Raw genomic sequence first — 26,283 nt, 5'->3', positions numbered from 1 at the left:
GGGAGCAAAGACTTTTGCCCCCCGCACGCCTTCAGAAGAGGTCCTGGACCTCTTCTGAAGGCTGGCGGGGGGCAAAAGTCTTTGTCCCCCCTGCCTGCCTTCCCGGGGGCTTTTAAATCGCTTTTAAATTCCTCCGCTGTCCTGGGGCGATTTTAAAATGCTGGCGGGCAGCAGCGCTTCTAGTGTCTTTTGCATGGGAGCTCATTTGCTCTTAGATGAGTCACCTAATTTTCCAAATTGAAAATTAAACAGCATGTTCCCCAGAGCAGCAAATGCATGTGTACATCCATATGGAGTGATAATATTTCTAATTTTGCATCTATACATGGAAATCGACATATAAAATTTAGTGTTCTTATGTGATGTATGGGAGTTCCTTGAACTAAGTCTTATTATTAATATTTTTACTTTAGGATTTATTCAAAATAGATATTAAAGCTATAAGCCAGGTCCTCTTTTGTGTGCGCACTTTACAAATGAACACGTGAACTCCATGGGAACCGCTTCGAATGAACACGCTTCAGGAAGAGTCTGACAAGAGAAACGAATAATTCCTCCCAGGCGCTGTCCCATTAGCACCCTTTTGTCCCAGAAACCCTTGCGCACTCAGGCCGCTCCCCCCTCGCTCCTGCCTACTTTGATCCTTACGGCTGAATCGGGGAGAAAAGGGGCGGGGCGAGGCTGAGAGTGGCGGCGCCCTAGCCCCGCCCCACAAACGCCTCGCCATTGTCCTGTCAGCAACCGCCGCTAGAGGTCGCTTAGGAACCGCTTCCCGCTTCCCTCTTCCCTCCCTCCCCCGCACTTCGGCCACCTCACCACCTTTGGACGGCGGCGGCGGCGGCGGCGACCGCCTAGCGCAGAAGCGCTCGAGGCCCTGCGGTGCTCGCTCGCTCTCTCTGACGGGGATGCTTCGGAGAGGCCCGGCGGAGCCATGGACTTGGACGAGGCCTTCGGCTTGGTGGGGGAGTTCGGCCCCAGGCAGAAGCGCCTCACCGCCTTCCTGGTGCTGCTGCAGGTGGGGGCGACGCGCGGGGCCCGCCCGGCTCCCCCTCCCCCCTCCCCGCCCGGCCAGATGGCAGTTGCCCCCATAATTCCCTCCGCCTCAGCCCCTTTTGTCACGGGGTGTGCGGCGCGTGGTGCGCGTTGCCAAGGCAACAGCCAGGGCGCTACGTAGACCTGGGCGCGGGGCAGGCAGGAAGCGGCTGCGCTGCCTTGTTGGTGGCGCCTCCCGAGGGAGGATGCTGAGTTGGGGGGGGGGGCTTTGAGGGGAGCGACGTCGCTTGTTCCTGCAACGCAGCTGCTAGTGAGAAGGATGCTGCTTCCTTTGGAAGCACCTGACCAGCGAGACTCGCCCTCCGGGGCGCTGGGTGTCTGGAGAAGAGAGAGACCTCCCCCTGTGGAATATTTCATTGTAGAGGGGACCATGAGGGTCATCTAGTCCAACCTCCTGCTCAACGTGGGGCTCCGACCCACAACCCTGAGGTTCAGATTCTCATGCTCTGCACGTGCTGCGGAGAGGCTTCTCAGCCTGAGAAAGTAGCCCATTTGGAGAAGGAAAACATTGGTCGTAAACCTCCGCAGCCATGAGGGATATCTTGGGGAGAAGAAAAGGCTGATGACCTATTCCCCGCCCCCCTACTAATTTACCAACTCACTCCCCACCCCCAGAAAAGTGCTGCTTAAGATTTTGAAGTCACTTATTGTTTTTATCTTGTGTTTTTATGTTGTGAACTTCCCTGAAATCTGTTTATGAAGGGTGGTATACAGATTTAAAAATAAATAAAATCTTTTGAAGATGGCATTTCTAGTTTATCATTCCCAAGTTGTAATGGTGTTCAAAGTAATATTAATAACATGGTTATTACCCTGGCACAAATGTTATGTTCTGGTTCTGATTAGTGGATGTATGCTGGGCTACTCTAGATACAGTAAGCCCACAATTTACATTTGTTTAACTTGTCTGCATTCAGCTTCAGGCAGGTGGCAAAAAAATTAAAAGGGGCAGAGGGGGACGAGGTTCCAGGAAAATGACTTTGGCAATCCGACCCACCATTGAACCCAATGGTTTTTGACTATGTAATTTAGGAAAGAGTGTAAGTTGTGGGCTTGCTGTATGATTTCTTTGAGTTCCACTGTTGTTAAAGGCCACAAAAAATAATATGTGGAAAAGGAGATGTGATCTTTTAATGGAAATTAAGATGTAACTACAACACTGCTGTCATGACTTGGGGATACTGCATTATCATTTCCATAATTGGGGCCTTTATTTGAAAGATTATTTTAAAACTTGGAGAGCTTCTTACACACTAAACACTGATTAAAGAGCTGTGGAATATGATAATGGAAAATTCACATCATTGAATATAATAAAAAGTATATTACTGAAAAGTATATTACAATCGGTAAAGTCTAATAAGGCTACATTACTAAGGAGGGATGCGGGTGGCACTGTGGGTTAAATCACAGAGCCTAGGACTTGCTGATCAGAGGTTTGAATCCCCGCAATGGGGTGAGCTCCCATTGCTCAGTCCCAGCTCCTGCCAACCTAGCAGTTCGAAAGCACGTCAAAGTGCAAGTAGATAAATAGGTTCCGCTCTGGCGGGAAGGTAAACGGCGTTTCCATGCGCTGCTCTGGCTCGCCAGAAGCGGCTTAGTCCTGCTGGCCACATGACCCGGAAGCTGTACGCCAGCTCCCTTGTCCAATAAAGCGAGATGAGTGCTGCAACCCCAGAGTCAGTCATGACTGGACCTAATGGTCAGGGGTACCTTTACCTATATTACTAAGGAAGATTTTCAAGACCCCCAAATCCCACCCAATCCTTAAGAATAGATGGAACAGGAGATTTTACCATACCCTACTGGCTTTAAATTGCCAGGCATTTCAATCTGTGTGATCTCAGGCATAAGCTAAGTCCAGTGGGAGAAACTCCATGTGCATGGGGCAAATAATTAGTCTTCTCTTTTTTGTTGTTGGAATGCCTTTGTATAAACATTTGGAAGATGCTAATTGTTTTGATGGCCAGTGTGTTTGTGAAGTAGAAGATTATTGCATACTGTCTGTGTGGTCAGCTACACAATAGAACCCATTGCAGGATTCTTGTCAGTGAGAGAAAGTCCAGCAAGCATCAGATCTTGCCTGTACAGAAATAGTGGACTCAAGTACAGTGGCTTACTTGGTTCCGTAAAAATGAAATAGCAACTAATCATATGTATGACAGGCAGTAAAAAGGCCTAGATGCAATAGGTGTAGGAGCTAAATTCAATTTTTCCTGTCTGTACAACTCTATACTGGGTTCTGTTTCTTTGTCACACCAGAGCATGACTGAGTGTTGGGACCTGGCATGTGTATTTATTTATTTATCTGACTGATCGCTCTAAATAAACTCTCCTTGTTTTGCTTTTAAGGTGTTTGTGGCCTTTCAATCTATGCTTATTGTGATAGTGGGAGCAGTGCCGGAATATCATCTCGACCTGGAGGAGATTCAAACTAGCACTAGTAGGGAGGCTCTTGCAAAACACGTCAGGTTTACCAGCAACTTCACATCCATAGCAACAGAGGCAAGTATATTTTGCTGCTGTTTCTTAGCATTCTTTTCTATTTTTTAGGTTTCTTATTTTGCCCACATGGCTTCAATATAGGATGCTGCCTCTTAAAACCTTGGAAGAAAAGAACTTTGTGTATGTTGCAATTCTTTTTTTAAATGAGAACATAGAATTCACTGCTAAAGAAAAAGTCACTTGAACCAGGACTCTAATCTTTAGTGTTTCATAGTTCTAACATTTCTCCTTATGCTGTTCAACGTGTAAGTACTACTCCCCTGAGTAAAAATAATTTGTTAATTCTAATTCTTCAAGGCTTAGAATTTACTATGGTATGATCTGAATTCTTTTATAATGAAAGTGTCATAGTGTAACTTACACCACATATTTACGTTTATATATTTTAAAAGTCTCACAAACCTAATTAGTCTGTTTAATGTACAGTCAAATACTGCTGTGGGCATTTTAAGCATCTTTTGCTGTTGGATCTCTTCTCTTTTGTCGTCTGTATTTTTTAGGATCCAAAGAATTTTGCATCTTCTTTCATGTGTCCCAGGGTACTTTGATTTTATTGTACTTAAACTGCAGTGCTCCTGCTCCTGCCATTGGCAACCTTGCTTATGGAACAGATGAGTTTCAGAAGTAGTTTGTAATATGTCTGGCCACAGTTATCCATGTCTAGGTGACTTCTCAGTTTGACTACTGCAATGCACTTTACATGGGGCTGTCATGGAAGACTGCAGCTAATGAAGAACACTGTGGCTAGACTCCCAACTGGGACCAGGTGAAGAGTTCACATTTCAGGTGTACTAAAACAATGCTGTTGCTCAGTAAGTTTCTGAGCTCAGTTCAAAGTCCTAGTCTTATTCCTGAAAACCTCAGCATATTGGAACCTGAATACCTATTGCATTACTTCCTCCCACATCGGCTGAGATTGTCATCTGAGACTTTCCTCCAGTTGCTGCCATTATGGGCAGCAGGTAGTAGTCAGGATGAGAGAATCTTTCAGTGTGGTCTCGTCACCTTTGGAATGCTCTCTCCAGGTACCCAGGCACCCTCAAAAGTATTATTTCAGCATCAGGCAAAAAACAACATTTATGTTGAGAACTACTATAGTTTAAACACGGAGTCCATATGCATTGTTCTGTTTTCTTTTTAAGAAGGCTCCGTTCAGTGGAAGGGAAGGTTGCTTCTAGCTGGATGTCTCTGGGAAGAGCATTCTGTAAAGTAGATATCACTGTAGAAAAATCTCTGTTCCACATTGCTTTTAAATTGTGCCTTCACAAAGGAAGATCCCCAGAGGAAGGCACCAGCTCTCAGAGAATGTGGCCCCACACGCAGTGCTCTTGATGGCACCTGTTATGTTGTTTTTGTTTGTTTTAAGGTTCAGGAGATACAGGATGGTGATACCTACGCATTAATCACAGTAGACTTCAAATATCATCTAGAACATTTAATAATAGGTTCGTGCTCCACAGGTACATGTTTCCTACTAAAGAGGGAAACATTTTTTTAAAAAGCAAAAATGATTTTATATCCTTGCTTGTTTCATTTTTGCTGAATAAAAATTAGACGTTTTGAACCACTCCTGCTGCCCACTAAAAGGTTAGTAGTAATCACTTGATTTTACAAAAGAACAAGAAGGGGGGAGGGGCTTTTGCTAGAATCATCATGTTGATAACATAGAAAGTTAAACTAAAGTTGGAACATGCATACTGCTTCTCCCTTAGGAACAATCTGGTCTGTTTGCCCAGGAAATTAGTAGATTGGTTAATAAGCGGAGTCTGCATTCAGCCTTCTTGGAAGTCTGCAAGCTGTTTCTACAACATGCAATTCTTTTAGCTCTGGTTCTATTACCAGCATTACCAATGTGCTTCACCACTGATAATTATCACTGTTTTTAGGGCAAATGCAATAAGGATTATTACAAAAACCCCTGGGAGCCGCTGCCAGGCAGTGTAGTAGGCAATTCAGAGCTACTTGGACTAAAAGTCTGACTTGGTATAAGGCAGCCTCCTATGTCTGTGCTCTTTTTGTGTCTCAGGGTGTGGTCTGAAGGCACATAAGTCTACCACCTTGCTGAAGCTAAGCAGGTCTAGGTCTGGTCAGTGCCTGGATGGGTGACCACCTCGGGACCACATGTTCGCTGCCTTGAGTTCCGTGGCAGAAGAGAGGCAGGAAATAAATGTAAGGAAATAAAATTAATAAAGCAGTGATGAAAAGCTATGGCTATAGAGGTTGCATTTTTATCACCTCAGAATTGTATGTGAGAAAGTGATATTGTCAGATAGTTTCTCTGGCCCTGGCTTAGTGCTCTCTAGAGCACCTTTAGATTATTTTTAAACTTATTATTTCTCTTGCCACTTGTTAGCCATGCTTCCCTGCCTCTATGTGCATCTCTTTCAAACATTGTTCAAGGCAGCATTTACATATTTGAAAGGGCTTATATAAAGCATGGGATTGGGTGTGTGCAAAGCATTTGCTCATCCAGACTTCCATGTGTCTAGCCTGATTTCAATGTTTAAGAATCATTTACATTATTTTCTAGCCCTTATCCATGTGGTACTTGCATGCTACTGATTTGTGTCCATCAGGGAAGATGTACACATATGTACTAGCTGCTTACATAAAGGGTGCTGCGAAGGTTATGAACCCTTTAAAAACGGAACTAGGCTGCTTGAAACCCTTTGAAGGTGACTGCTCTTGTGGGAACCAGCATTTTGTTTAAATTTGGGCCCATCATTGAAAGAGATGTCACACAATTAGTATCTTCCAAGTAGCCTCATGTTGGTGTTCTTAGAATTTAAATTGATTTGTAAGCACATGCAAACATGGATACATTTTCTGCTTTCCTTTTTACTGCAGTACACTCAAGTGTTTGTGCTCTCTAGCCTTAAACAGTAGCCAGCGTAGTGCCTTCCAGATGTTGTTGGACTCCAGTTTCCATCAGCCCCAGCCAGCATGACGAATGGCCAGGGACGATGGGAGTTGCAGTCTAACAACATCTGGATGGAACCACACTAGCTACATTACATTGCATTCTGGAGAATTGAAATGGTGGGAGCGAGAAGTTGCTCAGTGATTTATAACATCATAAAATTCCTGGTTTTGCAGATGTATGCATGGAAGTGCTTATGATTATTTTGAGTGGTGTACCTCTGTATTCTGGCTAAAATCACTGTTGGAATAATCATATTCTGCACATAAATCCTGATAGCTAAACGTCCATTCTTCATAAACTAGATGTTCTTGGTCATGTCAAAACTTCTGTTAGATCTTAGCCAGGTGGCTTAGTTGCTAAAGCATGAGACTCTTAATTTCAGGGTCATGAGTTCAAGCCCCACATTGGGCAAAGGTTTCCTGCATTGCAGGGGGTTAGACTGGATGACCCTCGTGGTCCCTTCCAATTCTGTGATTCAAGAACTTGCCAAAGGCTTGAAGGTATGATGGGCTCACAAAGTGTATTATATTGGTGTATGTTTTTCTCATTCCAAAACTATTATAAGAATAGAATGATAAAGCTTGATAAATGTAATATTATGTCAGTTTTTGACAACTGGCTCTTGTATTGCTTTGGTAAATGTTTAAATGTTTTAGTGTTTGGGTGGGTGTGTGTCACTCTAAGATCTGTATTTGAATTTTGTGCATTTATAAACTTAGTGAGAGCCAAACATGTGGGTAAGAACTACAGATGTAATAAGGGGAAAAATGAGTTACAGAAACCAAACTTTTAAGAAATGTCAATGTAGATTAATAAAATGCTGGACGTGTTCTTAGCATCACTCTTAATTTCAATATTTTATCCAGCTGCATTTTGATTTCTTATAACGGTGGTTCCTGTAGCTCATCTCACCTTCCCGCTTGGATTAACACCCAATTGTATGGTGTTGTTTGTTTTTGTACTTGTACTGATCACTAACCTACATATCAAGTGTGGAGATATCTATCGATCTTGCCTTATCGATAGAGCCGCGACGTCAGACAGCTTTACGATCCGCATCAATCACCTACAGCGGTCCGGCAGGCTTCCTCTCTGGCTGCGCAATAACTCCTGCTGTCTCTCCTTTCAGTCACGGCTTTTTTTAGCAGAGTTGAACACAGCGTGTAAAGCAGTCTTGCTTCTTGTAAGCACACATAGACAGCTCCGTCTATTTACAGCTCTTTATTAAAACATTACAGCATTAAAGTCCAGGGCTTCTTTCAGCCATGTCCAAAGGCACGTCTTTCTCTCTCAGATACACAGAGGGAAGAAGTGAAAGTACAGGGAAAAATTCCTCCTTCTTAGCTTCTAAAAGCTTCTGTCTCCGCCCAGCTTCTGTAAGCTGACGTTAGCAGGTGACACACACCAGGGGAATTTAACCAGATAAATTCTGAACCATCACACACCCCCTTGTGTCCCTGCGTGATACCTGTGCAACATCTTCAGTAACACCTTGTGAGATCGATCCCTTCCCCAATGCCTTGTGCCCTCCCTTGGCAAACCTGTTTGGCATTTGTGGAACCACCTCACAACTCTCAGAATCGCACTGTGCGAAACTTACCCACGCACCTGTGGCCTGATACCTCTCTGGTGGGATACCCTTAGTTGTGCGACTGGACCTCCTAGGCACAAACTCAGGTGTTTCCTCTGACTCACTTTGATCAGCAGGTGTATCCTCTGCATCATGGGATTCACTCTCTGACTTAAAGCGTCTTCGAATCCTCTCCATTACACTCACAGGAGAACTAGGCGCACTCTTGGGCAGTCTCTTAACAGCTTGTGGAGATGCCCTATCCTGCTCCTGACCCTGGTCAGTGACCTGGTCGTCATCAGCAGCCTCAGCCTCTTCTTCCGCTGCCTCATCAGAACTGTCTTCTGGGTCAGAGAGACAATCTGAGAGAACATCACGCCTGACAGGAGTCTTTGACTTTACCTCCTCCTCTAAGAACTCAGCGTGTTTACTGATCAGCACCTTACTCTGATCACCTGACGGGTAGGCAAACCGCCATGCACGGGCATCTGGCTCATACCCACAGAAGATCATTTTCTGGACTTTGGCTCCATCTGGCCCTTGCAAAGCCTTGGGCAAAGCGACAAGCGCAGGAGTCCCAAACGTCCGCAGAAAGTGAACCTGGGGTTTGCGGCCATTTAACAAAGAGAACGGTGTGTCGCCTACCAGTGAGTTGTAGACACGATTCCAGGTGAATGACACAGCCCTAGTAGCCTCCAGCCAAAACTCAGGAGGCAACCTGGCTTCTTTCAGCATCACCTGTGCAGCCTTAACCAGAGCTCCACTCCTCAGCTCTGCCACCCCCCCTTGCTGGGGTGAATTAACTGTGTGGCGTATCCCTCTTTTCTGCAAGAACTTCTGCAACGCAGAACCAGTGTACTCAGCATTTCTGTCACTGATGATCTCTTGAACCCTGGTGGAGAACCTCTGTTCCACCCCCTCAATCCAGCTCTTGATCAGCTGTGCTACATCCTCCCTGGATTTGAGACCGTGAGCCCAGGAACTCTGCGAAAAATTATCCAAAAAAGTTAGGAGAAACCTGGCCCCCCCTAGACTTGGTTCCTTGACAGGACCGGCCAAATCTATGTGTACCAACTCAAAAGGTTTAGTGGCCACACGTTCCACCTTTGGGTAACTGCACCCTCTCACCTTTGCCTGCTTGCAAGTGTCACAATCAATGGCACTTCCACAATTTTGAATCCTACACCCCGTGGCAACCTCGGGCAGAGTCTGCAAGTCCTCTACCGACCCATGAATTGTTCTCTGATGCCATACGCATGCACATGTAACATTATGAGCGGGAATTGTAGCACGTTGGTTGGGAACTGTAGCACGCAACGCTTGTGCTTTCTCAACCTTCCCCTCACCCCCAAGAGACGTTTTAAGAATGAAAAGATCATTCTGTCCCTTCTGCACTTTGGCCAGTAACCTCCCCCCTTTGGAGATTGTGCAGACATCATTTTCAAAACAAACTTTGAACCCCTTACTTAACAAATAAGGCACAGATAGCAAACAGTGATGAATCTCTGGAACAATACAAAAATCCACCGTCTCCTGTAAAATAGAAAGAAAGGCATTAGTACATTTGAGAACTCTAGTTTTCTGTCCATTCGCGAACTTAATATTTTGTCCCTTCGGAACTGCTGTGCAATTCCACCTCTCGACTGCAGGGATCTCTGGAACCATGTTGCGGTTAGCTGCAGAGTCAATTACAAGGCTGAGCTGGAAATTTTCCACTCGGCCGTCTTCAAACACTGCCATATTCGCAGAAACCTGATAAGACTCTTCTCCCTGCTGTTTACCACGGCCACCTGGCTCAGCTCCACGCCTGCCTGTCTTCCCAGGCCTGTTGCCATGGAAACCTCCCTGATTCCCATGGGAAAAGTCCTTGAAAACATCCTGCATCGGCTCTCTGCTCCGGTGGGGGCAACAGCCACGCCGACGTTGAACTCCAGTGGAAAAACACTGCCCGGGGCTCCTCCCAGCTGGCCTGGCCTTCCTCCTTCTGGAACGGTGCCTTCCACCAGCTTGGCCCCCCCTGAAGCTCCTCTCTGCTTCAGCACAAAGCGAAAGTTGTTTAAACTTGCCTTTGGAACTCTTCGCCCCCCCGATCTGCTCACTAGCGCTCCTAGAGGCCGATACATCGGGAACAGGGCCTGCCAGTCCAGCCTCTCCAGGACTCAGTCCATCACACAGACGTGTAGAAGCATTACAACAGCTCCCCAACACTGTCCCAGCCCCCATTGGGCTTTCTGGGCATCCTTCAGCCTCTCCTGGGCTCTGGCCTTTCGCTGACGCCTCACACAAGCCCTTCAGCAAATTCCAGGCAGCCCACGCTGTCGTTACGCCCTCCAAATGAGGCCTCAGTGATGCATCAACGCATGCTCTGAGCATCTCTAGCTCTTGCAGCCTCTGGCTATCTTCAGCCAACACAGCCCCACAGCTTGCTTCACCTGCTCCAGCTGCTGGCCGGCTAAGGGGTGATTTTGGCTCCCATTGGCTTGCTTCCCAGACGCCTTCAACCAAGAACCATCCCCTTATTTGTCTGGACCACGTTGCCCAACTCTTTAGAGTTAGAGGCTCCAGCGGTATATCCTGGCTTTCAGCCATCTTCTCCCGTTCTCCCAAGGTGCCCCAAGCTGTACTTACTCCGTACCAGCTTCCTCCGGCCTTCCCTTCCGTGGAGAAACGATATTTCAGCTGCGTCTCAGCTCCCAACTTTTAGCTGCTTTTTCAGCTCCAGCTCTCTGTGTATCAGATGCTCTCACTGTCTCTCAGAAGCAGGCAATTAATCATCTGCTCTCCGGCACCCACGCTGACTTCAAAGCGTTCCTGGAGCTCACACCGACTGCTTTACGAGCGTTTTCTGACACCCCATAACCTGTGGAGATATCTATCGATCTTGCCTTATCGATAGAGCCGCGACGTCAGACAGCTTTACGATCCGCATCAATCACCTACAGCGGTCCGGCAGGCTTCCTCTCTGGCTGCGCAATAACTCCTGCTGTCTCTCCTTTCAGTCACGGCTTTTTTTAGCAGAGTTGAACACAGCGTGTAAAGCAGTCTTGCTTCTTGTAAGCACACATAGACAGCTCCGTCTATTTACAGCTCTTTATTAAAACATTACAGCATTAAAGTCCAGGGCTTCTTTCAGCCATGTCCAAAGGCACGTCTTTCTCTCTCAGATACACAGAGGGAAGAAGTGAAAGTACAGGGAAAAATTCCTCCTTCTTAGCTTCTAAAAGCTTATGTCTCCGCCCAGCTTCTGTAAGCTGACGTTAGCAGGTGACACACACCAGGGGAATTTAACCAGATAAATTCTGAACCATCACATCAAGGACTTCATCAGAAGCTCTAAATCTGTAGCTTCCTAGAATTACATTGAAATATGAGGGCCAGCTGTTTAAACAAGGAGCCGTTATGAATTCAGCTCGATATTTTGCTAGTTACCATAGTAACCAATGTCAGATTGCAGTTCTTTCCTACGCAAAACTCCAAAATGTATTCCAGACCAGAGAGCTCCTCTATGTCCCTAATGGTCTGCGATGGATATGCTTCTGTGCTCTCTTCTTGAGATGACTTCTGAACTTGGGGGTTGTAGAAGGCATTTTACTGTTCCCATTGTGCAATTCTACCATAGTCCTTTTTCATTCACAGCCAGGCAGTTTTGCATGCCATGTGGGTATTAAGTAGCCTCTTGTAGAAAACCAGCATATAATAGGAAATGCATTGTAAACCGATGCTTGGGAAGTATAGTGCACCAACAATTTACCTTTAAACTTCAAATCTGATGTGGGAAGGTAGAATAAATTTATGTTCCATGTGCCAGAATATGGGTCTTGTGTGTTTCCTGTAAAGTGGGAGAAAATTTTAAAGTGCAGTTTAGATTGGCAGGAGGGATCCCTGCCTCTTTCTTTCTTTTTTTTTTAAATATTTATTGAAATTTTTAGGTTACAATATAACAAACAAACAAAGTTATAACATCACATAACATATTTTCTTATCTTCTTAGGACCTCCTCACGTCTCCCGCCCCTACCTTCCACTTTAAAATATTAATCCAACAAATTATCACCTTCCTTCCATCCTTACTGTCTAGTTTTCAATGTTATATCTCAAATTTTAGAAACCTTGGTTATACTCCATAACAAATTAAATTTAGGGATCCCTGCCTCTTTCATTTGGTAGATGTTACTTTAGCCTGACTGGGAGTTTAATGAATCGGGAGCAGCAGTTTCAGGAGTATGTAAGCAAGCATGTATGCAAGCAAGCAAGCAAGCAAGCAGAGAAAGGATTCAGCAGTCACTTCCCAACCAATCTCCTGGCTACATTGGAAATGGCAGCAACTTGTTTCTGACTAACAGGCCTGTTGCCATTACACTAGTTTCTGACTAGTGGACCTGTTGAGATTAGATAACTTATCACTGGTTTGTTACTATGTTTTAACTGAAAAGAGTCCTTTTTTGTTTTTAACAGTGGTATTTAATCAGACATGAAGCATATAAGGTGAGCCTGGCAGCATCCTTGTACTTTGCTGGGTTACTTATTGGAAATATATTGTTTGGTCAGCTGTCAGATAAGCTGGGCAGGAAGCCTGTGTATTTAACAGGTAAGATGATATGGAAAACTGTGTATCTGGCACAGTCTTTTGGTTGTTTGAAATTTGCTAGTTTAATATCACCTAGGGATTTCTTTAGATTTAAGTGATTCATACTTGTCAGGGAACTGACATCTAAAGCGCCGCAGGTGCAAAGGCTCCCTGAGGTTGAGAGAGCAGTAGCAGCGGAAGAGGGAACCAGTAGAGGGCGAGCAAGAACTCCAAGGGAAAGTGAGTCGGAGGGATGGCTCAGAGACGCTTCAAGCGAAACCAGTGGGGAGGTCTCAGGACCTCCTATAGGGACACCCACACCTCGACGGAAACTGTCACGCCGAGAGGCCAGACGACGTGTTTCCGTTAAGGAGCTTTTATGTTGGAAACGTTTCCGAAAGCAGCCACTTTCGGATTCTACTAGTGATTGACGCAGCCATGCTGGAGGGGCTCCGTCACAGGCAGAGGTTTGAAAACCTGATCAAACTCTGAGGGACTTGCATTTTACGCACAAGCAGCTCATCGTCCCATCACAATACTGATGGTGTATGAGTGCCTTATTTGTGTGTGTATACATTTATACACACACACATTATATTTCAGAATTGTTTCAGAATAGTACACAAAATTATGAAATTACAAAATAAAATTACTCTGTAAGACTAAATGCACTTAACTAGGCAGAAATCCCCATTGGATGCTATGGGGCTTAACCTCTAAGCCAGCAGTCGCCAGCCTTTTTGGGTCTGGAGCACACTTGGAATTTCCAGAAGCTGCCAAGGGCACCACTCACAAAATGACTGCCAGCTCCAAAAGTATAGAAATAAAAATGAGATGGAAACATAAAACATCAGCTGAGCAGCTCAAGAAAGCCCTGCTGCTGCTCCAGCTCATGTGAGATGGAGGGGAAGTGGGACTTACTCAGCTGATGTGCGGGGATGTTTTCCCATGCATCAGCTGAGCAGCCTCAAGCCTCAGTAGCTGCTGCTTTCCGGTACATCAGCTGTTAACCAGGAGGTTGAAGAGCTTCAGCAAAGTTCTGCTGTGCCTCCAGCTTGTGAGGACGCCCTCCCAACAACAACTATGGAACAGTCCTTGCTGTAGAGCATTCAGAAGAAGCAAAAAAATTAAAATAAAGGGTTGCCGTATCCTGCCTCCCAATATTCAGCTGAGACCCCTCTCCTGCAGCTGCCTGATCCATGGGACCAACAGGCAGCAAAACAAGTGACAGGTGATTTCCACACTTCCTCTACTTCAGCACAGATTTGAAAGCCTCTGAAGTAGCTGCCTGTTGAATGCTTCACATAGCTGTGAGGCAGCAAAACAAACAAATAGAAAAATAGAGCAGCAAGTGTGTGGATCTAAGGACTAGAAAATAAGAAACAGGCAAAGTGCATTAAAGGGAAAGAGGAGCTCTGTAGGACACATGGGATTCCTGCTGCCTGGTATCCAAACAACTCACTCATCAATCACATCTCTGATTTCACAGGAAGGAGAAGCCAGGCTTCTTAATTTTCTTTCAAGGGGAATGAGGGCTAGAAACTTCTCCTTTTTTAATGAATGCTCAGTCAGGTGCCAGGTTGGCAACCCTCTGCTCCAAGTAAACATGCACAGAATTGCAGTGTTGTCTTGTAGAAGGAGCATTCACAGATTTCCATTTGGACACCTTTGACATTTTAGATATTGCTAACACATTTGCAAGTAGCTGATACATTTGTGTCCATACTAAAATAACTTAGTAGGAAGACTTTGGGGTTGTGGTAGCTACATCCTCTTATCAAAATAGGATATTTGATTATTTCTAAACAATAAATCTTAATTTGGGGTACTGTCAACTTATGTGTGTATGCATAATTTGTCTCTTGATGTTTTAAGATACTAGAAGTACAGTATGATCTATTTCAGTTGAGCTAAGTTTTCACCTAAGGTGGGGGGGTCTTATTATATCTCCTTTCACCTTCTTTTTTCTTCATTGAAAACTGCAATCCTAAACATACTCAATGGGACTTCTTAGTAGACATATGTAGGATTGCACCACAAAACTAATTTTTTTTTTACCCATTATATGTTTTGTGCAGGTCTTTTCTTAGATGTCATTTTTGGGTATGTTTCAGCATTTGCTCCAAACTATGAAATTTTTGCAATGTCGCGCTTTTTCGTTGGAATTACAAATGGTGGTATGTCTCTAGTGTCTTTTGTTTTGACACAAGAATATGTAGGAAAATCCTTTTGGGCACTGACAGGTAAGAGATGAGAATTTGATTCAGTCTGCTAAAAAAAAATGCAGTTCCTAAAATTCTGGCAAAAAAAATATATATTTAGTAGGTCTTTATTTCTGATGGGAATTTGATTCTGTGATTCTGTAGAACCAGTTACTAAAAACTGTAAAATTTTAAGACTTTGTGTCTGGGGCTTTCTGCCAGTTGTGTCCTACTCAGAGTAAACCCATTGGAAATAATGGCTACGACTAGCTTAGATTCATTAATTTTAGTGCATCTATTTAGGTGGATACAACACTGAATTTGTTCAGTCAACTAATTGTTTTTTATGACAGATGTTAATACTTTTGAAAATGGCTTTCGGCCCATTGCCTACATAATTTATGTAGTTCCCATCTCTATTCTGGATTATATTTTAGATTATGCTGAAATACATCAGTTACAACATTTTCTTGCCAGTGTGGTGTAGTGGTTAAGAGCGGTAGACACGTAATCTGGTGAACCAGATTTGCGTCTCCACTCCTCCACATGCAGCTGCTGGGTGACCTTGGGCTAGTCACACTTCTCTGAAGTCTCTCAGCCCCACTCACCTCACAGAGTGTTTGTTGTGGAGGAGGAAGGGAAAGGTGAATGTTAGCCGCTTTGAGACTCCTTTGGGTAGTGATAAAGCAGGATATCAAATCCAAACGCTTCTCTTCTTCATCTTTTTTTCAGTTCATGTCTGCTGTTTGTTTTTCATCTTACTCACTTTAGATCCTTGAATTTCAAAGAGTATTTTTAAACAATTGGGATCTAATTTATTAAAGTAAGTTTGCTGTGGCTTGCTAGCTTGCCTAAGATTCAAGAAGGTTAGAGTATGTAGGTAAGATAGTTTATTGTACTTGATTCAAATACTAAATTTTATTTCCTAAATGTTTGAGTTGGTTTCCAATTGGCAAAGTCCACAAAGGCGTTTCAGGTCTTTTAGCTTAGAGGCTCAAACATGCATAAAGTAACTAAACACTGTTGGACTTCTCATGAGTAAGGGTTTATGAATTATGGTCTTAATATACAGTCATGTAGAAAAAATCTGCTCCTTTTCCCTTAAGTGGGTTCCCTATTGGTAGGAGAAAATAACAGAGGCCAACCAGAGAGTATTGAGAAGCAAAGCAGCTAGTAAGCCTGATCTTTATTAAACTGTTGCAACAGGGTGCTCACTTACCACATGCAGGAAGGAGGAGGAACCCAGAACAATGGTGTGCAAGCCCTTATATAGACCCTGTAACTCAAGACCACCCCAAAAAACATCATACATACATCACAGAAGGAGGCAGTCTTCAACAGAAATCCTGTCTGCTGACAATGGCCAGCGATTGCTTACTTGGGCAGCCGATTGCTTACTTGGGCAGCCGGCCCATTCTTTTGTGATGGTAAATACTTTAATTCCTGAATTAATAGTCTCACCCTATTAATACACAAAGATGCCCTAAAGACAGGTAAGCAGAAGACAATAGAGAGGCTTTCCCATTTCCTTCCTCCTTGCAGAGAAACATTTGAGGTCAATTTGGGAGAGTTAAAATGGTTTCAGGATTGCTCTCTTGTACTATTTCAGACATGTGGTTTATATACGTATGTGTTTGTCTTGTAAATTTATGAACATTTAATTTATATATATGAGACCTTAAATTCTTATAACAACAGGGTGGCCCAAAAGGAGGTATACTGCTTTAGAATCCACTTTCTTTGTTCTTGACTCAATTTGCTGTTATCATTCACAATAATCCTTTTATCTGACTCCACTAATCTTTCCAACTGCCAGTCTGAAATTTAACTGCCACTTTGTTGAATGTCAGTTATGTGTACCCATAAAATCTGTTGTGATGAATTTCATTGATTCAAATGTATACCTACTTTTGGGTCACCCTTTATGTATACTTTCTGTGTGGAGAGACTTATACCCATAGTTAATGAAACCTTTTGCTTTTTTTCTATTTTCAGGCTCATTAACAAATTTGACATTTGCGGTTGGCATAGCAATTTATGCATTATTGGGTTATTACATAAGAGAGTGGCGTTTCCTTGCCTTCGTAACCAATTCTCCAGGACTTTTCTTTCTCCTTCTCTCGTTGTAAGTAATGTTTTGTGTATGTTATGTAACTTGCAAACCAGAAATAAAGTACTGTTACTGGAGAGCAGACTAGTAAAGGTAGAATTTTGAAATGACTTGTGTTCTAAGTAAAATAAGTTGGAGGAACTTGGGGGATTTCTGTTTTGCTGTCAATCAAATGCTTACATTTTGCTTATGGAACAATATAATCAGAAGAAAAATCCAGTTGGTTGTGATTCTCACAAACACCCCTTTGTATGCAAGGAAGTCAAGGTTGGCAGTGTTTGCACATTCAGTATAGCTTTGTTAGAATTAAATGATTGAACAGTTTTTGTACTTTTACAGATTCATGAAAATAATTTATATATATGACCATAATGGGTGGATATATAAATAATGTTGTGGCTTTGCTAATTTGGGAGCCAGAGAACTGGAAGTAATCTTGTTTGTCGTCATTCTGTACCATTCTGTTAAAATATTTTGATAAATTTGGCTAATCTCACAGTGGTTTGCAGATTCATAAATTTAAAAGGCTGCAGATCACTAGCATACACTATTTTTACCTGCTTTCTGATAGATTTTGTCAAGCTTTGAAAGGCTAGTAATATATGGTGATCTAATGAAAAGACAGTTGTGTTAATATACAGATTAAAAAACCCCAAAGTAATTATCCCTGAGCATCTCGGTTTGAATGTTTCTCATTACAGCATGCTTCCAGAATCACCAAGATGGTTATACTCCCAAGGGAAGACAACAGAAGCAGAGAATGTGCTGCAATACATAGCCCTTGGTAATGGGAAAGAAAGACTGTCTGTGAAACTGAAGCAATGCACAGGAGCAGTAGAAAAGGATGATTCAGCTTCTGGTGTCCGAAGCCTCATTAAGCATCCAGTCCTTCGGTGGCGCACTGTCATCTTGATGTATATTTGGTAATTAATAAAAAGAGCTTCTCGGGGTACATGAATTAGTTGCACACACAAAATAGCAAACTTTGGGCTGTTTGAAAAAAATGTTATTCTGCTGATTCCTCATTGGAACAACTTCAAAATTAGCTGACGTTTCCAAAAGTAGATAAATATTTGGAAAGAGCTATGAGTTTTTCTGAGTCGTGAGGCATTATTTTTTTGATTCTGTTTCTTTCTTTTTCTAAGTTTCATACCTTCTGTGGTATAATGCTTAAAGAGATAATCATTATGAGAAGTATAATAACAGAACTATTATTATGAATTCCACTTAGAAGTGTGTATGAATGTGTGTCTAGGGGGATTTAAGAGCACAAGGTCCATTTTTTTAAAAAAAAGCAAATTTATTTTTTAAGGGTATCACTCCACAAAGAAGGTTACAACTGAAATAACTACTATACAGTATTTATTATTTCTTGATGGAGTGCTTCATATGAGTTGGCTTTGTTTTATTACTGTAGGTTTGGGGTCTCCCTAAAGTCTTTTGTACTAAAGATTATACTGGATGTTGATACAGTCAGAACCAGATGCAAAATAATCACTTGCAGTGGACATGCAGAAAAATTTTCTTTCTCTGGGTCTTTTAGGGATTGAAAAAGAAAAGAAGTTGAGCTGCCTGTATTCTAATTTGATTTTGATCTTTCTGTATCTAGTTGAAATGAAGCTTGGTGTGATTGAGGTTTTGGTGATTTCAACAGAATCTTAATCCAATTGTCTAAATTTGTTGTTTATGGCACAATTACCTTATTGGTGTATTTGAAATGCACCTGAACAGGAATTGCACCACAAATGGTAAAATAACAGAAAATAACGTAATCAGACAACTAGCAAAATCTCAGGTGGAGTTCTGTTTTGGTTCTTGCTGTTATAATTTGTACATGTAACATTGTTGTATGCTTTCTTCTGTTGTGTACATATTCTTTATATGGTACAAATATAAATGTTACTGTTGCATACATCACTGACCTTTGAGGATCTGCATTAGCTGATCAACCTTTAATTGATACATTTAGGTATGTGTGCAGCCTTGTCTATTACGGCTTAACGCTGAATGCTGGAGAATGGGGAGGAAACTTATATCTAAATGTGGCTCTTTCTGGCCTGGTAGAAGTTCCAGCATTTCCACTCTGCATGTTCTTCATTGAAAAATCATGGTAAGATTTATTTATTTATTTCCGCCCTTTGGCATCTTTGGCTTTCCTTTACTTGTATAGTTGGCCCTTAATAGAAAATATAATATCATTTCAAATAATCAAATTGTAAAATACATTTTTGCAGAGATTTCAGCCTGAGCTTCTTCTACATTTTCTCTTTAGGTCAGGAAGACGTAAAAGTACAACTGCTTTTTTGATATTTTCAGGCCTTGCCTGTATATTCACTATGTTCCTACCAGAAAATAATGCTGGTGAGTATATGTCCTTTTCTAAGTAAACATTACGCACACATAATTCATCTCATCAAAAGGCATGAAAGCAGGTGCATGCAGTGTTTTAATGCCAAAGAATAACTTTTGTAAAAGAGAACCTCTGACACAAGCTAGAAGCGCCACTTGAACTTAAATACAAATGTTCTTGAAACAATTTCCTTGTTTTCAGTGGAATCTTCTCCAAATGTGGCCAAATCAGAACTTTGACTTTGTGTGTCATTTTACTTAATGGGGGAAGGTGGAGCTGATAATGGTAACACATTTCTTTCAAACTCTGTTTTAGGATTTTTATTCAGTCCCAACATCTTAGCTTTATATGGGAAATTGACTGTAAGTGCTGCTTTCAACATCGTATATATTTACACTTCAGAACTCTACCCAACAGTAGTGAGGTAAACAAATTTCTTTTTGTATTTTTTTAAAAAATGTTGGCTTCAAATCCCATACGATTCTCATATACCAAGAGCAATAATGTGCAAAGAAATGAAACCTCATCGGCAAGTGCATTCAGCTTACAAGCTACAGGTGTGCCAGCATTAGCATTGCTGTTCCTGAGTTACATGTTTAGAAGCTTGAATGTTTTAAATCATGGAGATTTCTCCACATTTCAAGTCTTTCTGGGACAAAATGATTCATATATACAGTGGTACCTTGGGTTACATACGCTTCAGGTTACATATGCTTCAGGTTACAGACTCTGCTAACCCAGAAACAGTGCTTCAGGTTAAGAACAGAAATTGTGCTCTGGCGGCAGAACGGCAGCTAAACAACCATTAGCTAAAATGGTGCTTCAGGTTAAGAACAGTTTCAGGTTAAGTACAGACCTCCGGAACAAATTAAGTACTTAACCCGAGGTACCATTCTACTGCTTTTTAAGGAAGAGGATCCCATATGTGATCAGCTAATCGCATTTGAAACAATATTGCATGCTTGAATACATTTCTCTGCTTAAACATTTGTATTGTTACCGGCCACCCCAGTCCCTGCCAAGGCATGCCTGGGATTCCTTTAGAGAATTGAAGATGTGGTGGAGGTTGTCAGAGCTTTAAGAAGTATGATTTATTCATGTATTTACACCTGAGTTTGGATGGAGGGAGTCCAGATCTTATAGCATTGTCATATCAAGAGGGACTTGTTCCCCACAAGAGTGCAGTACTGGAATCCAAGACATCTCTCTCAGCCTCCCTTCAGCCAGCTTGCCCAAGGCAGATCTCTGTCCTTGTTCTCTCCCTTCCTCTTTCCAGTACACTTTAGCAGTCTCTGTCTGCCCAGGACCAAGGATTCCTCTTAGATGGGCCATCAACACCTTTTGTCATGTTAATGGGTTTGTTCTTCACTAGCAGGGCCAGGCTGGTTTGCATAAGCCAGGGGGCAGCCTAAGGCCCATGGGTCACAAGTGGCCCACGGGGGGGGGGGGGTGTTTAACTGGCCCACGAGCCGCCCCCGAACCAAGCCATCTGCTCAGCGAGTCCCCACACAGGCGCCGGAAATCGCAGGCGTGCGAGATCCGGCCCACAGAGGGATCTCTGCTGGAGTGAACCGGCCCAGGCGAGGTAAACCTTGCCAACCCCTGACATAGGCCAACCCAGGGATTCCTTGTCTGGCACAGTTCTGCAGCTTGTTATTTTCATTCATACCTAATCAAAATCCTACCATTTTAATCAAAATCCTACCATTTATGAATTTCCAGGGTTTAGGTTGGTCCCACCCCAAACCTATAACATTATCATTTAGTAAAAATATACTTTACAAACTATGGAGAAATTAAAAAATGGTGTTTTATCACCACCTAGTGGTAAGATGCCATTTTCTAAAATTCACCTTGCATTCTTCCAGGTTACACAGTATGATGATTAGGAAGTCAATTGTATGGAAACTAATATAACAAGATATCTAGTATTGTAATACATTGTAAACTTTTTGTATGGGGGTAAAGATTAAATGATTATTTCAGCACAACAATCTTGTTATGCATAAACTGTTTAACAAAATTAAAAGGTTTCAGTGTTGATCCTCTCTTCGCAGGCAAATATTTTGCAGATACTTAACACAAATTCTCTTTTTAAAACAGAAATGCTGGCTTAGGTGTATGTTCAATGACTTGTAGATTTGGTGGTATTTTGGCTCCATTTGTCCCTTCTCTGGTAAGTAATACGACTTTACTTCCCTCCATTATATTGCATTATACAAACACACACACATACACACACACACACACACACACACACACAATATTTAGCACTAAATGAAGCAGGGTTACATATGCTATAGTTAACCATGGCCATAGCTGATGTGATCATACTCTTGCAGTTTCCTAGTAAATGGTGTGTTGCTTTCTGTGGACTGAAAATAGTTTAGCACATTACATTTTCTTCAGCAGAAGAAGAATATAACTGTCTTCAACAACAGTTCTTTAGCATGTCAAAAAGGTACCCAGTTGTATCCAACTAAGTTATACACACTGTAGATCAATTGAAATTAAGAAACCATGTTAACCACAGCTGTAAATTTTAGTAGGTCTACTCTGAGTTGGATTAGCATTGCATACAACCCATTGATAACAGGACTTAAAGTGAGCTGTCATTGAATTATTATTATTATTATTACTACTACTACTACTGTATAACCTATGGGTATCTGTATATATACAATTATATTTTTTCAAATGTCTGTCTTGGGAATATGCATATGAACTGAGTGGGTAATATATTTGTTGGTATTTGTTCTTCAGTAATCTGTGTGTGTGTGTATCAATTATGAATTTATTACTAATTTCTTCTAGAAATCCCTTGGCCCATCTGTACCATTTGTGGTCTTTGGAATCAGTGGATTGTCAGCTGGTTTCCTTACTCTTCTACTACCAGAAACACTGAATAAACCCATTGCAGAGACCATTGATGATTTGCAGACACCTACCTACCAAATACTTAAAAATAAAAAGGCAGAGTAAAAATGATTTTTTTTAAATTTCTGAAGTAACCCCTGTCCCTATTAGAATCTAGGAAGTCTCTATTTGAAATCTGAGAGTATCCCCCCCCTTTCTCCTTATTTCTCAAATGTACATAATTAATATTTTTTTCGATGTCTAATGAGAAAGAATTCTCCAAATGCTGGATGTAATCTGTTTTTTATTTGTATATAGGAAATGATGTTCTTAGCAGAGTTTCTGTGTTATCTCATTCACTCGGCTCCTTGCTTGCTTTTACTTAGTCATGCTGTTACTGATAGGCTATTTAATGTGTGGTATCAGGAAGAGCTCCTGGTTTCATATTTCTCATTCCATCATTATGGAAGCCATCTGGAATATTTTCCTATAGCAACAGACATATGGCAAATAAACTATGGAAATGGTTGTCTTAGTTTTGTCTGTTTTAGTGGTTGTCATGGATAAGTTTCAGCAAAATTGCCATTGCCACTTTAAAAAGAAATGTAATTCTGATCCCATAATAGCAGTGGCATTTGGGGATTACAGTTATTTAATGTAAACTCTTTAAATCTATATAACATTTCAAAGTATTCAGTCAAGGTTTTCAAATGAGAGAAAAGTTTGTCATTTCAGAGGAAATGAACATTTTTGTGAAGATATTTTTTTAAAAATTGGTTGATGTAAAATATACAGTTGCTGATTCTTAAAGAACATGCATTACACAAGTAAATTATTTCTATTTGACATATGTAGCTATTAGCTGTGGCAAAATTTGTCAGGTAACCTTTTCAGTACAGCCGTACCTTGGAAGTCGAACGGAATCCATTCCAGAAATCTGTTCAACTTCCAAAACTTTTGGAAACCAAAGCCCGGCTTCTGATTGGCAGTAGGAAGCTTCTGCAGCCAATTGGAAGCCGCGGAAGCCGCACTAGATATTTGAATTCCAAAGAATAGTCCCAAACTGGAGCACTCACTTTCGGGTTTGTGGCATTCGGGAGCCGAAATGTTTGACCTGCAAGGCGTTCGGTATCCAAGGTACAACTGTATTTAAATGCTCATGTAACTGAAACACTTGAAATAGTTAGATTCAATTGAAATTAGGTTGGAGCATTTAGCATATTATTTTTTTGCAAAGGCATTTGTAAAAAACACAATTAAAAATCACTTTAGGTAGCCCTATAGAAGCAGAGTTATTTATAATTTGTCACACTGCTCCAATTGTTCTAGGACAACATACCCAACGGGAATCACAAGCAGGAGACCTACCAATATAGATAATATTGCTGAGATTCAAGATTTGGTACCATAATTTTCTTGTTTTTCTCTTCTTGCCCCTTTCCTTTTGTGTCTTGCTAAGATTGTGAGCCTTCAGGCAGATACTGTCTTCTCTTTTAATCCCTGTATAGCGCTTAGAAAATTCTAGGTATTATATGATTAATAATAATAGTGACTAATAATAATAGTAGATAACAGTACAAAAAACAACAACACATTCTAATAATTTATTTTCCATCTGCTTAACAGGTAAATCAGTTAGAAGAAAGCAATTAGTGTGCAATAACCATATCTTGGTTGAAAATGACAACAGTACTTCCACTGTTGAGGTGTGGTGCCATCAAGATTCAACTCTAAAAGTATTTTGGGAATGCCAGTACGCTCAATAATGTGAACTTAAATTGTGAATGGCGGGAAGGGGTTATACAAACTCACGAGGAACAATGAAGGAGTGAAATATCTATCTTAAACTGCCACACTCTATAAACGTTCTAGGACATTCAGAATTACCTGGTGATTTATGTCTTTGGTAACAAAAGGACCAATCCTATATTGATTAGATGACTTAACTGTGTAAGTGTTAAATTATACTGAGGATTTTTACAGTAATTCTAAACATGAAAGCAAGAGGAAGGTATTTAATCGGTGCATCTGGCTTATTTAAATAGGCTCAGGATATCCTTAGCACAGTCTTCTTAAAGCACCTTCAGAATGGAGGGTTACAGGTCAGCCTGGAATATTTAGGCGTTGTTACTTTTTACACTCTTCATGATGCCAATATTTTTGTATTTATGTTTTAAGATGAATGTTCCACAATATTTATAAAGACCAAAGATGCCTTTTGTTACTGTTTCAAACTGTTGCTGCAATATGACTTGTCTGTAGTAAGAATTAAATTTATTGCAGTACAAACCTGCTGTTAGAAACAGTTAAGTGATCAATTAGGAAATGCAGGTTTTGTGTGAAGCAAGTTACCAATGACGTTCCATGTATCATGGCAGAAAGTGTTATATATGATTATGGAGTGGATCCCAATGTGCCCATCCATCTGCAGAAAAATTCTTCCACTCAGAAGGGCTGTTATATAGCCCACGTCAGTGGCGTAAAGTATAAAAGTGAAAGTAAATCCAAAACTGTTCATCTTTTTGCACAAGAGCCTTTTGCATAAACTGAATCATGAGAAACACCATAGACCAGGCATAGACAAACTCGGCCCTCCAGATGTTTTGGAACTACAACTCCCATCATTCCTAGCTTACAGGATCAGTGGTCAGGGATGATGGGAGTTGTAGTCCCAAAACATCTGGAGGGCCGAGTTTGCCTATGCCTGCCATAGACCCTCCCTACTACACTATAGCATTGCAATGAGCTGCAAGCCCTTTGCAATATTGCATTGCCACTTCTTTTCCTTACGGTTCTTTGAATCGAATCCTAACGAGTTTTCACAATATGACATCATACCAAAGGGATTTCTTTTCATTTTGCCCTTGATATATGGGAAAATTGAAGGTTAAAATGGTGTTTTGATAGCCTGCTGGAAACAAGGCCCACAGTTTATAGCATTCAGCAGACTGCTGTCAGCTGTCAAATCATTTTGGTGTCTGGCAAAGGCTCAGCTGACAACAATCTACATTTACAGTTTATGATTTCAGTGTCCAACTATTAAAATAAAGTAAGCATAGCAAAATAATAATGATAAAACACCCTTACGATACCTGGCTTACAATTCTTTAAATATCTATTATTTATTTAAACAGCGTGCTTCAGCACTTGGTTATTAAACTTGATGAACTATTGGGTTTGTGGGGCTTTTTTTATATATACTTATGCATATTTCATTTTTTAAAATTCCAAAACATAGCAGCCAGAACTTTTTGTCCATGTCATTGGGTAATTCATTAATTTATGTTGATGTTCATGTCCAAACAACAGAAAAAAAGATGGAAGACCCATTTTTACGTGGGGTTTTGCTTATAATTATGGAAAGCTTTATAAATCTATATTTTTGTAAGAGAAAATATAGCTCCTGTGGAAGCAGAAGTGAGTTGCTAAGATAATTTTCCACCAACTTACTGACACATAATGAAATAGTTCTCATGTCAGATAAATAATAATGTATCTTTAATGAGGCTGTTTTATTCCAATGATGTTTCAAATGGCTAATAAAAACACCTTTTAAATGCTGTGGTTTCTATTCTTTACTGTTAAAACAATTCTCTTACATTTATATTAAAATTTTGTAAATCTGTCTGAAGACAGGCTAACATTCTGCCTATGTCTTTCTGTGCACAGGAAGGAGCAGAATCATATAAATCCTTTGGCAAAGGGAAGGGCAAGTATACTGTATACAGGATACCACGTAAAGCATTACTGGCAGAAACAGAAGTAGCCTCTGGACAATAGAGAAGAATCAGTAGGCTGACTTACCTTGAAAAATGAAGTATGTAGCTCACCAATTTTGCTAAATTGAATGACCCCGTGATTTTGACTTCAGAGGTGTCTCATAATAGTTGGCACCTTTCTGTGGTTTGAATTCTTGCAGCGTTGCTTTCCCATCTCAAATACACGTTGCTGCAGATACTTAAGTCCCAAGAACACAGCCAACCCTCCTTGGTATTGCATGGTCTACACACGTTTGTAGGGCCTGCATATCTTTTTGGGTGAAATCCCATTATTATCCATTTTCCTTAGCATTGATCTTTATCAGAAACACTAAACCAGGGATGGCTAGGGCATGGACTATTGTTTGGGGACTACAACTCCCATCATCCC

General features: G+C 41.4%; 1 protein-coding gene across 3 annotated transcripts; it reads left to right on the top strand.

Moving 5' to 3' along the window:
* The first annotated feature begins 645 nt into the window (after positions 1 to 645).
* LOC309371110 (solute carrier family 22 member 15-like) lies at positions 646 to 25,694 on the top strand. 3 transcript variants are annotated; one of them, XM_081913717.1, is made up of 12 exons: positions 646 to 1,015; positions 3,406 to 3,558; positions 12,506 to 12,638; positions 14,696 to 14,860; positions 16,814 to 16,943; positions 17,630 to 17,851; positions 18,898 to 19,038; positions 19,201 to 19,289; positions 19,594 to 19,702; positions 21,382 to 21,454; positions 22,093 to 22,256; positions 23,761 to 25,694. In XM_081913717.1, exons 1-12 carry the CDS (start codon positions 932 to 934, stop codon positions 23,762 to 23,764), a joined length of 1,467 nt encoding a protein of 488 aa, XP_081769843.1. In that variant the 5' UTR covers positions 646 to 931; the 3' UTR covers positions 23,765 to 25,694. The 3 variants fall into 3 exon arrangements, with proteins under 3 accessions (XP_081769843.1, XP_081769844.1, XP_081769845.1); XM_081913718.1 differs by lacking the exon at positions 646 to 1,015 and adding an exon at positions 5,585 to 5,727 and having other exon boundaries at positions 3,416 to 3,558; XM_081913719.1 differs by lacking the exons at positions 646 to 1,015; positions 3,406 to 3,558 and adding exons at positions 4,135 to 4,370; positions 5,585 to 5,727.
* Positions 25,695 to 26,283: the final 589 nt, after the last annotated feature.

Source organism: Podarcis melisellensis (genome assembly GCF_964234715.1).
Source record: "Podarcis melisellensis genome assembly, chromosome: 5".
Taxonomy (NCBI): Eukaryota; Metazoa; Chordata; class Lepidosauria; order Squamata; family Lacertidae; genus Podarcis; species Podarcis melisellensis.
Note: the sequence above shows the minus strand (reverse complement) of the source record. Positions and strands in the feature narration are given on the sequence as shown.

Bases quoted from the DNA above. Each gene is read 5' to 3' on its own strand.
- LOC309371110 (XM_081913717.1), top strand. From the start codon at position 932: ATGGACTTGGACGAGGCCTTCGGCTTGGTGGGGGAGTTCGGCCCCAGG. The intron at 19,039-19,200 runs GTAAGATTTATT...TTTTCTCTTTAG, and splicing joins TTCTTCATTGAAAAATCATG to GTCAGGAAGACGTAAAAGTA. The intron at 19,703-21,381 runs GTAAACAAATTT...TTTTTAAAACAG, and splicing joins CTCTACCCAACAGTAGTGAG to AAATGCTGGCTTAGGTGTAT.